Below are 14722 nucleotides of genomic sequence, written 5' to 3'. Positions count from 1 at the left end.
AAATTGGATTACTTGTCATTCTATCATTGAGTTGTTATTATTATTGAGTTATAAGAGTTCTTTATATATTCTAGATACAAGTCTCTTATCAGAGACGTGATTGGCAATTATTTTCTCCCATTTTGTGATTGTCTTTGCATTTTCTTGATGGTGTCATTTAAAGCACAAAAGTTTTTAATTTTCACGGTGTTTAATGTATCTATTTTTTTCTTTTGTTGATTATGCTTTTGACATCAGATCAAAGAACTTAATTTAATCCACAGTCAGGCCAGGCTGTGGGTATTTGGATGGCCAGGGCCAGACCCTGCAGCATGGTTGTGGTGGGCACGTGGCAGTGGGTGGCCAACAGGCCATCTGTGTGCTCGGGAGCTCCAAGTCCAGCATACACCCCTCGCAAGCTCAAGGAGCAAAGCCCTTCCCTTCCAGGTCAGCCTGACTCCACCCTCAGTCCTCCTCTCAGCCTCTCCTCTCCCTCCTCCCTCCGTGCCTCAGGTGGCTCCTAGGGCCCAGGGAAGTAACAGAACTCCTGAGTCAGTCCTTATAATACCTCTTTGTGAGTGGGGCCTGGGTTTAGATGTCCCCCTCCCTGATTCTGGCCTGATCTAGAGTTTAGGACAGTCCCTCCCATCCTTGGCTGCTCCCACTCCTCCATGTCCTGTTTCTAACCCTGATTTCCCCCACCCCACCCCCCACTCCCACCCCCCAACCCCCATCCTGAGCTGGTGACTCCCCTCACTGCCCTACTCCCCCCTCTCCAAGTAATAGCCCACCTGCTCTCCATGTTCAGCCCCCCACCTCGCTCCTCTCCCTCTCCCCTCCCACTGGTCTCTGACTGTGGCCTGGCTGGGTTGAGTGGAAAGGGTCCAGGCAGGGTGTGGCTGCCCTGGGTTCCAGCCCTGGCTTTGCCTCTAACTTCCCTGTGACCTTGAGCAACCCCTACCCCAGTTGCCTCATCTGTTTCATAAGGGGTGAGTGGTCCCTTTCATTCTGATGTCTACCACCCTGGGAAGGTGAGGATCTCAGGCTTGCACCAGCTCCCCTTGGCTCCCTCACCCCTCACTGCTTGCTTCTAATGAATAGGCATTCCCTGAGGTGGATGCGACATTGTGATGTCCAGGGCTAGGTTCGAAATAATGATGCAGTTTCCACCGGGCTCTCCTTCAGGATGCTTGTCCTTGGATCCCAGCCACTGGGGTGTGCAGAATCCCAGGCCACATGGAGGTGCTGGGGCTGCAGCCAGCATCAGCCACCAGATATGGGAGCCAGGGGCTTTCAGATGATTCCAGCCCCAGGCTCCAAGCTGCCCTGCTGAGGCTGCATGCAGCAGACCTCTGTCCTGCTGAGCCTTGCCCAAACTGCAGAGTGGTTAGCAAAATAAATGTTAGGATAAACTACTGAGTCGTGGGGTGATTTGTTACAGAGCTGTAGCTAATTGGAGCAGGTTGCAAGCCCTGGCTGCGGCTTTCTGCCCAAAGATTATGTGTACGTGTATGTGTGTGTGTGTGTATTTCAGTCTGAGGCCTCTACACTATTTGAGATCTCAGGACCCAAACTCCAGCTGGGCCACTCAGCTTTGACACTTATTTCTGTAAACTCCCAATTGGAATCCTGCTTCTCCTTCTACCTTAGCTTGGTTCAGGGCCTTGTTATAAGAGGCCCTGCCTGTATTTGCATGTAATTTGTGTGCAATTTGCATATACCTACATGGGTCACATTAGGTGATTTCTAAATGTTTACCTGACGCCTCCCTGGGGGAGATATTTGCATCTTGGACTCTGGGAGGGGACAGGGGCACTGGAGGTGACCTGGTCTACTCCCACCCCTGCAGCATCTGTTTGAACAGATGACAAATCTACCACCTCCCCAGACAACCCTTGGATGGCTAGAGCTGTTGAACAGTTCCTGTGTTTGCCAAGTTCTCCTTAGAGAAAGGTGAGGTAGTCTGCCTACATTTGAGCCTAGTTCTTTCCTCTGGGAAAATCAGAGCAAGTCAACCACTTCCCCCTGAGATGCAGGACGTGGTGGCCTCAGACTCTCTCAGTCCAGCATCCACAGAACTATCACCATTTCTGGACCGACCTCGGCCACAACCACCCTGGTAGGCCTCTTCCAGAAGTGCCAGACCAGTGGCTTTCAAACGTTCTTTCAGGAGCAGAACTCTGTTTCAAAATGAAATCTAATGAAGTGCCCAACATACAAGACAGATAAAAGTGGAGCTGCTCTTCGTGAGGGTGGGCAGGGGGTGTAGATGCCCCTGGAGACGTTCCCCCATGCGCCTCGCCACAGCCAGCGAACCCAGCTTGCAAACCACTATCCTAGTTTGTTCCTCTCAAGAAGTTTTCTGGGTACAGAACCCAGCCCTTCAGACCTGCAGAGCCTTCTTCAAGAAGTGAGCCCTGGCTTTCCATTTCAGCAGTAGAGGGGACACTGACATTCTAAGCCGTTGTATTACACTGTTGCCTCTCGCTGAGCTTCAGGCCCTCTGAGACCTCCAGATTTTTGTCAGCACAAGCACCTTTAAGCCAAATCTCTCTTGGCCAATCCTAAGCCTTGGCAGCCCGACATCTGGCTTCAGGAGCCTGGACTGAAGATAGGACAGGGAGGAATGGAGAGGCCGGACCAGGGGTTCTGATTTCATGCCTTAGAAAGTCCCTCAGGGCCGGCCCGGTGGCTCAGGCGGTTAGAGCTCCATGCTCCTAACTCCAAAGGCTGCCAGTTCGATTCCCACATGGGCCAGTGGGCTCTCAACCACAAGGTTGCCAGTTCAATTCCTTGAGTCCCGCAAGGGATGGTGGGCTCTGCCCCCTGCAAGTAAGATTGAACACGGCACCTTGAGCTGAGCTGCCGCTGAGCTCCCAGATGGCTCAGTTGGTTGGAGTGCATCCTCTCAACCACAAGGTTGCTGGTTCGACTCCCGCAAGGGATGGTGGGCTGTGCCCCCTGCAACTAGCAACGGCAACTGGACCTGGAGCTGAGCTGCGCCCTCCACAACTAAGACTGAAAGAACAACAACTTGAAGCTGAACGGCACCCTCCACAACTAAGATTGAAAGGACAACTGACAACAACTTGACTTGGAAAAAAGTCCTGGAAGTACACACTGTTCCCCAATAAAGTCCTGTTCCCCTCCCCCGATAAAATCTTTAAAAAAAGAAAAAAGAAAAAAAAAGAAAGTCCCTCAGTCAGAGCCCCATGAGGATGGGGAGGAAAATAGTCCTTCCTTGTAGACAGTGCATAAAAAAGGCACATGCTCAGTGCCTGGCTCAGGGCTGGCGGCCTGTCCCTGTGGAGCCCAGGGACTGGCCTAGGTTTCCTTACTGCCAGCTAAGGAAGTGTGGAGCAGTGGTCAGAATGCAGACCCTGGAACCAGGGGGCCTGGCCTGGATGCGAGCTCCCATCTTGCCATGTGGCTTATCCGTTCTGTAAGATGGAGAGGATGACAACTAGAATGATCTACCTCCCGGGGAGGTTGTGAGGACCTAGGAAGCCTCCACCATGGAGAAGGCTTAGCATGCGTGGTGCCTGTAAGTGGTGCTAGCATCTGCTGCTATCATTCTGGGCTCTGCCCTGAGGGAACAACCCAGCCACCACGGGCTGCCTTTATCCCAGCGCTCTCACCCCTGCCCCCAGGACCTGACACAGCCACCAAAAAACTCAAGGTTCGCTTTGGCAACAAGGACTTTTATTCAGTCAAAATGAGTAGAGTGTGACATAAGGGAGGCCAAGTCAGGGCGGTGGCCCCCCATCCCCTTCTCTCCCAGACCCACGCTTCCCACAGGCGAAGGGGTTCCAGGATGAAAGGGGGGTGCAGAGAAGCCACTGCATGGACAGAGGGGGCACTGACTGGGAGCTTTAAGAAGCCCTCAGCACAGGCCCAGCATTTGGGAGAAGGGGCAGATTGCTCTTCCAAGTCCACACGGACATGACTCCAGTCTCCTAGGAAAACATCACAGTCTACTTTTTTCAGCTAATTAACTAAAGTTCAGGGTTGGGGGGGTGTCCCTAGAGGGTTGGGGTCAGGGACTTTATGGTCTAATCTCACACTTAAGGAATATACTTATCTTTTTGCCTTTAAAAAAAAAGTTTTCTTTCTGCTATTTAAAAAAATGTTTCTGAGTGTAACCAAAAATATGTTTCCTTGGTTTTCTTTTTTTCTTCTTTAACTATTTTAAAGAACAACAACAACAGAAAAGAGAAACAAGAAGTCACAAGAACATAAAAATCCTTAAACATACCTTGTATAAAAATAGCTTCCGGCCACATCTGCTGACAGTGCTTTCTACTGTCCAAGGGTGGGTTAAGCTGTCTGCGTCCCATGGGACAGAGGGCTGGGGTGCCTCTGCTGGGGGGACCCCCTCCCCCCACGCACACACCCGTCTCACACACACAGTACATTCCAGGGACCAGCCTGCTCCAGGGCTCTGTGTCTGGGCGGGACAGGGGGCAGGCTGCAGGGTGATATCCACCCTCCCAAGGCCCTGGCAGAGAGAGAGGGTCATCCAGATCCCAGTGAAGCATAAGTTGGCTGAGAGGGTCAACATGGGAGCGGACAGACGAGATAAGACAGAGCACTGGCAGCGGGCTGGGAGGTGGCCAGCTTGGAGTAACAATTTATATGTCAAGGAACAAAATTTCCTCTCATTTTTGGCTTTTTTTTCACATTTTCTTTGACCAATTCCATCGTGACTTCTGTAGGTCCTGAGAGGCCTACCCTTGGTGACTTAGCCTCTGGCCTCCTCTCTGGGGGAAAGAAGGGCTGCAGGCAGGAGGAGGAGCCAGCAGGGGAGGGTCCAGTGATAACAACACAGGCCCAAAGAGCCAGTGAGCCTTGAGGTAGACGTTTCTTTCACACCTGGAAATGGGGAAGAACTTTTTTTTTTTTTTTTTTTTAATTCTGGATAACAATGTGGGGAGGGAGAAGGGGTGCCCATAAAGGGGCTTGAGGTAGGAGTGCATTTGGGGCTCTGTGGGGGAGGAGGGGCTGAGGCCAGGACCCATTCCCCCAAGGACATTCATTCCGGCTGAGGTAGGTGCTGAGAACCAAAACAGCAAAAATCCATCCTGAGAAAACAAGGTCAGCGGAGGGCGACAGTGTCAGGGGCCCAGCCATAGCAGGGGCATATTTTTGGACTCTAATTTACCTTCCTCTCTCTTCTCTCTCTCTCTCTTTTTTTTTTTCATTTTAAGTTTTGTGTTTTTTTTAAAAAAAGGGAAACATTAGTTCAGTTCCAAGTCATGTGGGTACCAAGTAGAGGCATTAGGTACCAAGTAAGGGGGCATTAGCCCAAGGGAGGGACTCCTGCAGGGACCCCCCCAGGTCCTTGGGAGTTTCCCTGCCGAAGCTATTTTAGGTCTTGACACCCTGAGGGGCAGTCAGGACAGAAATGCTGGGGAGCCCCCATATGTATCCCACATGACAGGAGAAATCTTGCCTTTGACCTGAGAATGGGGGGCTGCCCGTCTCCAGAATCTGCCAGACGCTGGCTACTGTCCCGAGAGAGCTGGCTGGGCAGCTGTTGCTGTGGAAGGCCAGGTAGCCTGCGCTTCCCCTCAATGGCCAGGGCTGGCATCCTGCGGCGGCAGGACAGCCACGGGGCTTGCACAGGGGGCCTTGGCCTCCGATGTCCTCTCCTCCAGAAGGCTGAACCCCTGAAGAGGCAGCACGGAGAGCTGGGTCTCCTCACACAGGGCGGGGGCCACAGGATCCTGCTGGGGAATGGGCTGGTCACACAGGTGTCAGCATGAGGGCCAAAGGCCCATGAGTTCCCCAGCCGGAGGGTCACGCTCTAATCCCACGCAGGGCTTAGGGTCTCTAGGCCTCCATGCCTGACTCAGGGGCACAGAGAGATGCACCAGCCATGTTTTGCATCTGGAGAAGACCTAGAACTTGGCAAAGGCTGATAACCAGGGCTTACGGCCAAGGGGAAGAAAGGGCAGGATCAGGAGCTGGCCAGAGCCTGAAGGGAGAGGTTTGCTCAGATGGGGGCACTCACCATGGGCCTGGGGTTAGGCCTGGGGTCTGGCTGGCCCGCTGCCCCGGCCGGAGGGAACAGCTGCTCCAGTTCCTTCATGTCTATACATTTCTCGTCTCGGCCCAGTTGGCCCCGCTCTCCCTGTCCAGCCCCATTCAGAGCCAGGACGCCAGGGTCTCTTTGGCTCTGGGGGCCCTGAGGAGGGGACAGCTGGTTTTCTACATCCTTACAGAAGAGGACCCTAAGGGGTGAGCCAAGAGTCAGGGGGAGGGACGTGGGAGGGAGTGAGAACAAAAGAATAGAGACAGTGAGCTCAAACTCTGCTGTCCCCTGCAGCGCCTCCTTCTCCAGGCCTTCCCACCATGTTCAGTCCACCCCTCTCCCTGGCCCAGCGCCCACCTGCCCTTTTGGCCGAACAGGAGGAAGAGGACACAGAAGACGATGCAGGTGACCCCGATGTGGATGCCGATGACGATGCCTGTGGTGGATGTCTGGTTGGCGGCTTCCTCCTTCCGGCAGTCACACGGTGGGCTCAGGGCTGGGGGGGCAGGGTCGGGGCTGTAGCTCTTCTGGTCTGAAGCACCCCAACCTCTGGGGCCTCCTTATCCCTCAGCTAGTCCCACCCCCAAGTCCATAGACCCTTTGTCCTTGCCTATGGGACCCCACCCAAACTTCTTTGTTCTTTTTACCTGTTATTGAGGCACTATGTGCCAGATGCTGGAAATAACACTATATATCCTCAACACCACTCTGTAAAGTAGGTGTGGTCTCTCTTTTGGAGAGGAGGAAACTGGGGCTTAGCGAGGTTAAGGAATTTGCCCAAGGTCACACAGCTAGAACGTTGCACAGCCAAACTTCAAACTCAAATCTAAGCCTATGTTCTCCAGGGCTGCATGCACCCTTCCTCCCGCTGCCTTTCTTGGTCACTGTTCCCCTCCTTCCTCAGGCCCTGGCCTCCTTTCCTGAGTGCTTGTCTTTAGCCCCACACCCATCCCCAAGCCTCACCTGTCCTCTCAGATGCTCCCCTCAACGACACAAAGCGGGCTGTGGCGTTGCCATCCCCATGCTGGTTGTAGGCGAGCAGCTTCACCTCATACACTGTAGTGGGGTCTGGGGAAAAGGCAGGGCTGCTAAGGTACCACCCAGCCCCCACCAGGTGGCTCTGTCCCAGCTGGGAAACAGAGGTGACTCCTGCGCACCACCTCCTGGCCTCAGGCACTGGACCCCTGCCCAGCTCCCCCAGCCTGGGCTGTGTCCCCCTCACCGAGCTGGCTGAGGTTGTAGGAGGAGACAGTTCCAGGCAGCAGGATCGGGCCGGTGAAGGAGGCCTTGCTTGCTGGGCGGTAAAACAGCTTGAAGCCGCCCTCGTGCTGGGCTAGCCGTGGCCAGGGCTCCCACAGCAGCTGCAGGGTGGAGCTGCCGAGCACCCGCACGGACAACAGGGGTGGGGCGGGGGCTGCAGGCAGAGGAGGCCAAGGTGTGAGGGCTTTTCCCACCTTCCACCTGACCCAGACCCCACGTGGGTAACAGCTTTCTGGCCTCTGACCCTAGGTTGCTCAAATAGCACCTTTATATGAGTTAGCAAAGGACACCCCTTGCTCCAGGTAGACCCAGCCCCACCCAGCTTCGGAGCCAGGCACCCTGTGCAGTGCACAACCTGAACAGGTGTGCATGGTGGTTCTGCTCTACTACGCTGGGTGTCTGCGGTTTGGTCCATACCCGGGCCTCACCTTCACCTAGGGTGCTGGCCAGCGTGGGGGCCGAGGCGGAGCTGGCTCCCCGGGGTGTGTAGGCCTTGATGTAGAAGCTGTAGGCAGTGGAGGGCTCGAGGTCGCTCACCAGGTGCTGAAAGGTGCTCTTGCTGACTGCTTCCTGGTACTCCAGCTCCGGGGGGTCTGGGGAGGCAAAGGGTAGGGCAGGGAGTGTAAGGGGCATGAGGGAACCCTGCCGGCATTGGGGAAATGAGGGCAGCCAGGGTGCCGGGGAGGGGGAGGGGATGAAAGGTGTTAGATCAGGACATGCCCTACTGAAAGGGATGAGAAACAGTGAACAAGAAAAAGGGGTGCAGAGCCAGCCTTGCCCACTCGGCCCCCACATACCGGCGGCCTTCCTGATATGCAGGACGTAGCCTATTATCTCCTTGGTGTTGACCAGGGGCTCGCTCCAGGATACACGGACCTCAGTGGATGATACGGAGACTGCCCGCACATTGAGGGGGGGCCCGGGCAGCGCCTCAGCCCACAGCACAGTCAGCCTGGCACTGGCCTGTGAGGAGCCAGCACTGTTCTCGGCCACACATTGGTAGATGGCCTCATCTTCAGGGCCGATTCCAGAAATGGTCAGGGTGCTACAAGGGGAGGGAGAGCCTCAGGTCCCCTCCATCTCCCAGAGTACCCCTGCAGGTTGGCCAAATCTCCCCATTTGAGAGATGGAGACATTGAGCTCCTCCAGAAAACAAATGATGCTCTGAGGTCTCCCAGCAGGTTAGTGGCAGACCTGAGACTCAAACCCAAGACTCTAGACTCCCAACTTAGCGGTCTTCCCCGGCAAAGCCTGCCATGGCCACTCATTGCAGGCCCAGCCCCCGGCACACACCACACACATGCCTGTTGTTATTCTTGAGCCTGACGTGGCCTCCTGGCCCCAGCACCTGTCCATTCTTCAGCCACGTGACGTGAGGGGGCGGCTCACCCTGAGCTTGACAGGTGAACATGGCCGTGGTCCCAGCTGGCCTGGAAATGGACTGGGGATGCTGGACAAACTCTGCTGGGGCTGGGTGGGGACAGAGAAGCATGAGGAGCAGTGAGGGTCAGGTGGAGAGAGTCAATACAGCTGTGAGTGAAGGGAAGAGGCAGGGGGAGAGGGGACAGGGCCTGAGGTCTGCTGGGGACAAGGTGGGCTCCCAACACACACGCCTTGGAAAATCCGCCAGGTGTGGCCCAGGCTCCAGGAGATGGTGGCAGGCCCTACTTCCATGCGCCCCAGAGGCAGACCCAAGAGAGGACTCCATTTTAATGACTATTTAAAAGACTGACATTTGTATCCGAAAGCAATCAAGCGGAGCTCCCTGTTCAGGAAATTGTTAAATAAATAAATGTGCTAATAGGTTTGGCTGCACCTCGAAGGCGGTAATGACGGAGAGATGGATGAGCCCTCCGTGCCAACCCCCCTTGCCCCGACATTTAATTCTGCTCTCCTCCAATCCCGGGCCTCAAGCCTCCATTAACACCCGAGAAATGAAATGCTCCATCACTTTCATTTGGACAGATGAATGGCACATGGAATGCTAAACAAACGGGCATTTAAGTTCCTAATACCCCTCTCTCCCACCCCTTCCCCAGCTCTCTGGGAGGGCACGGCCACAAACAGCCCCTGAGAAGGGGAATCCAAGCCCATTCCATGGGAACAGTTGAGCCCAAGGGCCAGAGCATGGACAGAATGACCTGGTCGGCTGCAGAGGCCCTGCACTGAGGAACTGGAGGCCAGCTCTGTGTGTGTGGGGGGGCTGGGATGTGAGTGTGCAAATGAGAAACACACTGAGAGCATGCAGGTAGGTGTGAGTGTGGAAGTGCCCCACGTGTGAATGGAAATAGTATGTGGCACAAGGGACACATGTGAGCGACATAGGGTGGGAAAGCAGCTGAGAATTTCAGTGGAAATGACTAGAGGACGTGTGCTGGCACCTGGAAGGGCCATTGTGGGACTCATGACCAAGAATGTCCTCCCATTCCCAACACACACATTCTTGGGGGAGAGAAGAGAGTTGCCCATTTGGCCTGGCCTGGGGACCTGGCGAGGGGCAGCGACAGGGTTAGGGCAAGTATAGGAAACTGGGTGAATCTGGGGTCCTGGGCTTGGACGAGGGATGTTGATGAGATAAGGAACCGGGCAGAAGGAGGGACTGTGTGGAAGCCCCTTCCCCTCCTCTCCTGGGGGTGGGGAGATACATACCTTGTACCACCAGCCGGCCCTGTGCTGTTCTTCTCACCCGGGTGCCAGGCCTGTTGGCCGCACAGACGTAGATACCCGAGTGTTGGACAGTCACGTCTGAGATAATGAGGTTCCCTGTGCCCAGCACCTGGATGCCCTCCACCCCAATGGGGCGACCATCTGGGTAAGAAGGAGAGAGAGAGGAGGGAGGGTCCAGAAGGTGAGTATGGAAGAGGAGGAAGTGCAGGAACAGTCCAGACTGTTTGCAGATCCAGCAGTCCTCCAGGGGCCCCAATCTTCGACTCAACACCTTTCCTCCCAAGCACCGCCTAAGGCACGGTGGAGGTGGCAGGAGCAGGACAGACACCTCTCCTCTAGCAGTGCAGCCTGGGTCTGAATTCTAGCATGGGTGACTCACTGGTGACCTCCACGTCTCTTTCTCTCAGGTTCTCAATCAGGAAAGTAAGGAGTTTGTATTAAATGGACCTTTCCAAGCCTCATTTGTCTTGGAAAAAAACGTTATGGTCAAATATCCATTCCACTCCTGGACTGTCACAATGCCCATTAATATAAAGCCTCTGAGAAGTCCTGCAGCAAAAGGACCTGGTTAACTCTGTTTCCCAAACACATTAGCCCAACAAGCCATTCTTTCCCTCCTGCAGATCATGCTTTGGGAAATGTTGGACCAGATGGTCTTTGCTGGGCCTATGGGCTCCTCCTAATGGTGAGGCCACTCTTTTCAGCTTCTCCCAGGGATCAGCCCTCCCTGCCACCCCGGGATCAGATTAGCACAGTCAGAAAGCAAGGAGACAGCTCCCCATTCAGTCCCTGAAGTGGTGAAATCTACTCCATTATCCGGCCTGCTGCCCCTCCTTCCCGATCACTCAGCTGCTACAATGTGGTGCAGTCTCCTTGTGAATGCCCACCCCACCCCATCCCTCCAGACTCTCCTTCCCCCAGTGACCTTTCTGCTCAGACAATGTGGGCCCATCTGCACCCTTTCACTTCTCTCCTTCAGCTGCCTAGGGATTTAGGCCAGGGATTTAGGGGGCCAGGCTAGAGACTGCGGGGCCCAGAGTGAGGGTGTGACAACTGGTTGAGATTTTGAGGTGTCTGATATTGCATAGCTGGGGTCTATGGCCAGGATGCAGAAGGTAGAGATGAGCAGGAGAGGCAAGAGACCGGGGTGCTGATTGCTGCAGAAGGGTTCTGAAGGGGCCCAGTGCTCAGGGTGAGGGGAGCAGGGAGGAGGGGCTTGCTCAGGACTGGACGAGGTAACCCAGGGAGCTAAGCCATCAGCACAGAGGGAGGGAGAATGCAGGGGGACCTCCCTGGTACTGCCAAAGAGAGGGGCCTTACCCTCTCCCCAGGCCTCGAAGAAGAGACCAGGCCCCCACGGAGAACAAACAGGATTCAAAGTCTCCCCAGAGCTGGGTGATGAGACAGGCCCTCCCGGGAGGTGGGACGGGGTGGGAGAGGCAGGCGCTTTGGGACGCAGCTCACCCAGGCGGCTCCAAGACACAATGGGGCGCGGGTTGCCCGTGGCGACACACTCCAGCACCGCGGTCTGGTGCACTGTCAGGGTGAGGTTCTCAGGCCCCACGAGGATCATGGGCTCCTTGTAGGCCCCGGAGCCTGAGCCTGGGAGGAAGATGCCATGTTTCCTCACTTCATCTGGGACGCTTCCTCCCTCCTCACTCCACCCACCACCCAGTACACGGAGGGCGGAAAACAAGCACCAGCCCAGAAAACAGGTCCTGTGGCCACACAGGAGATGTCAGGAACCCCAGGACTTAGCTCACACCCATTGCTCTGCCCCTGGCCCTGCAGAGCCTCTAGCGACAGGAGAGCCCCCAGCATAAGCAGAGGCTGGGCTTCCCCAGGTAGAACTGAGCCAGGGAGAGGGCCTGGGATTCCTTCTGAACCCTCACCTCAAGGAGCACAGAGCTTTGGGCTCAGGAGGTGCTCTCTATGCCCTTGACTGACAAGTGTCCAGGGGCGAGCTGAAGGGGGGCTGATTTGAGGATGGGGAGAAGTCATGCGGCCTGCTGGGGAAAGAACTAGGCAGGGAAAAGGACCCTCACCTGACACAGTGAGCCTGGCCCCGTGGCTGACACGGACGCTGGCAATGTTTGAGGCCACGCAATGGAAGACGCCACTGTCCTCAGCCCGAAGTCCTGTGATCTGCAGGACCCCCTTGGGCAGCAATGTGTACCTGTTGGGGAAGAGTAGACACAGCTGAACAGCAGCACAGCCACGGGCACCGTCAGTCCCAGGGCCACTGGGCACCACAGACACATACGGAGACTCTTGAAGGCAGACACACCTGCAATTCCCGCCTTGCCAACAATCACGCATAGTCCCTCTCACAGATACATCCACAAGCAGCAACTCTAGGCCCAGCCGGCCGCAGGGATCCGCGGTGTCAACACAGTTGCAGAAACCCCACCCTGGAGACTGCAGAGAGTCTTTCTTCAAGGCCCAGACCCTGCCTGGCCCACTTCTCCGTCCTCCCTCCAGTTTTCCCACACGTGGCTCACCTCTCATCATCTGTGTCAATGGGGACTCTGTTCTTCTCCCATGTGATTAGGGGTTTGGGAAGACCATGGATTTGGCACTGGAAGCGGGCCACGCCCCCCTCCTCACCCACAGTGGCCTGGGGATGCACGTGGAAGTCCGACATGGCTGGTGGAAGAAAGGGAGATGTGTGTGGGGGAGGAACACCGCTGAGGTGCAGAGGGGAGGCGGAGGGGGTGTCACAGACCAGTGTCCGAGAACCCCGGCACTTACCCCACCAAGGGGCAGGGGTTTTCCTGGATCTGGAAGACACAGGGCATCACAGATTGGGGACACATCTGCACTTACCCTGCCTCCTGCCATGGGAAACATCTCCCCAGAAGGGCGTGTATAGGCTGGGCTGGGACCCTTAGAGAAAGGTCTGGAAAAATTCTTGGGTGACAAACCTCTAACCAGGAAATCTTGAGCTGCTGACCCACAAAGGCCAGAAAGCCCTGCTCCTGAGCCTCACTGTCTACTTTTTCAACTGCTTTCCGATTTATTTTCATAAGTTCCCCCTTAGCCAGGCCTACGTATTATGCTGAATGTTTTACAGAATCAGAAACTGAGGTCCAGAGAGGGGGAGAAGTTAGTCCAGTGCTGCCCAGCAGGGACACCTATGTTTAGACCCTGGTTACCAGCGCCCAGCAGTATTCTTTGCCCTTCTTCATTACCCCCAACCCCCAGCACTTCTGCAGCTTCTAGATGCACCCCAAGGGGGTGGTATATCCATCCAAGGTGACAAGCCTCTCAGAAGACGGTCAGGCCTACCAATCTACATTTCAATGCGTCATAAATATTCAGGGGACCGCTCTCTACCTTTTGGGATCAGAACTAACCGCTTCAACTCTGACTGCAGAGGTCTGTGTAGAGGAGATGTGGTGTAGCCATTCCCCCCCACCGCCCCCCTCCCCGCCATTTTAGGCTGGTTAAGTGTTCCTGCCCACCCTCATTCCCGCCCATCCCCAAACCCTGCCCTGTGAAGCCCAGGGAAGGGGCCCCTCCCACTCAGGTTCTCAGCTTCAGCACCAGGGCTGTGATTTCATTAAAATCCACTTTGCTTCAAGTGCGGGAAGGCAGCTCACCATCTGTCCAGGCAGGCAGCCCCTCCCCTCCGGCACTCCATCAACTGGGACAGTCATCCCCTTACAGAAGGATCCCTCCCCCCACAGCAGCAGAGGCGCTGGAGTTGGTCCTGTCTCCTACTCCCAGCTCCCTGGTGTGGGTGGGCACACCCCGTTTCAGGCCCCCTCAATCCACTGACTTGTTCTGGACTCTCAGCCCAGAAAGGCCAGTCTTTGTGCCCTTCTTCCCATAGCCTCTGGGGACTGACTCTTCTGTAGCTCGTTCTCCATCTAATTTGCATGTGGTTCATTAAATATAAACATGCATAAAAATCCCCCGCCCTGCCTCCTCCTCTTTCAGGGCCTCCTGGGAGCACGGCTGATGGGTGTGATCTGATGGGTGTGATCGTCTCCTCACATGTGTGTAGGTCTGTGTTTGCCCAGAAGATGTGGCTGTCCTCGTGTATGTGGTCTGAGTGAGAACGGCTGGATGAGAAGGGGGTTTGTATTCCTTGGCTCCTGTGGCTGGTGTGTGATTCTGGTACCGTGTAGGTAATCAATCACACACGTCCCCATGTAGGTAAAGCCTTTACAAATAGTATCTCCAGGCCTTTAGAGAAGGTGGGGGCAAGTGCCCCAGCTGGTGTCCCCATCAGGCTTGTGAGAGGATTCCCCAGGGAACACTGTGAGGTCACCCTGTGTAGTCTCAGGCCAAAGGCTGTGTTTGGCCAAGGGTCTGCAGGTCAGCCCAGGGGCTTGGGGGAGGGGGCAGAGGCACTGCCTCCTCTGCATTTCAACCTTCAGGAGGGCAGGGCTGAAAGTGGGCCTGGGGCGTGGAGAGGGCAGCCTGGCTCCTGGGTTGGCTGTCTGTGCCCCTCTGAGGTCTCCCTATTCAGGAGCTGGGGAGCGGCCTGCCCCCTCCTCACTCCAGCTGGAGAGGAGCTCGCAGCCCCCTAGGGACCTGGGGCGGGGACTAATGGCTCTGCTGACTACAGATGCCTCCTCATTAGGGAACCGACTCCTTTTGTGTGTTTCTAGCCCCCATTCTGGGCTCCCTGGAGGAGCCTAGAGCTAGGAAATGGCCTGAGCAGAGATACAAGGGAAAGGGCTGCTTGTTTATCAGGGCACTGGGCATGGAGAAAGTCTGGCCTCTACCATCTAATCCCTGCTCCCCTCAAACCAAACAACGCAGTAGTGTGGG

The 14722-nt window shown here is 55.6% G+C and overlaps 1 protein-coding gene across 3 annotated transcripts in view; it reads right to left on the bottom strand.

Annotated features, from left to right (window-relative positions):
- Positions 1-3667: 3667 nt before the first annotated feature.
- IGDCC3 (immunoglobulin superfamily DCC subclass member 3) overlaps positions 3668-14722 on the bottom strand; it is a 39542-nt gene continuing 28487 nt past the window's right edge. For 2 of the 3 annotated variants that reach the window (XM_074327556.1, XM_074327557.1), the window contains 12 exons: positions 12442-12586; positions 11986-12116; positions 11405-11542; positions 9923-10081; positions 8578-8743; positions 8071-8318; positions 7702-7866; positions 7236-7427; positions 6977-7081; positions 6371-6509; positions 5993-6212; positions 3668-5708 (listed from right to left, as the gene is read on the bottom strand). In XM_074327556.1, the coding sequence (XP_074183657.1) occupies positions 5550-5708; positions 5993-6212; positions 6371-6509; positions 6977-7081; positions 7236-7427; positions 7702-7866; positions 8071-8318; positions 8578-8743; positions 9923-10081; positions 11405-11542; positions 11986-12116; positions 12442-12586 (1967 nt within the window). In that variant the 3' untranslated portion in view covers positions 3668-5549. The remainder of the gene's footprint in view (positions 5709-5992; positions 6213-6370; positions 6510-6976; positions 7082-7235; positions 7428-7701; positions 7867-8070; positions 8319-8577; positions 8744-9922; positions 10082-11404; positions 11543-11985; positions 12117-12441; positions 12587-14722) is intronic. The other variant, XM_019725832.2, reaches the window with a different exon arrangement.

Source organism: Rhinolophus sinicus, linkage group LG03 (genome assembly GCF_036562045.2).
Source record: "Rhinolophus sinicus isolate RSC01 linkage group LG03, ASM3656204v1, whole genome shotgun sequence".
In the NCBI taxonomy this organism is placed as follows: Eukaryota; Metazoa; Chordata; class Mammalia; order Chiroptera; family Rhinolophidae; genus Rhinolophus; species Rhinolophus sinicus.
The sequence above is the reverse complement of the archived record's forward strand: the minus strand, read 5'-3'. Positions and strand labels throughout refer to the sequence as shown.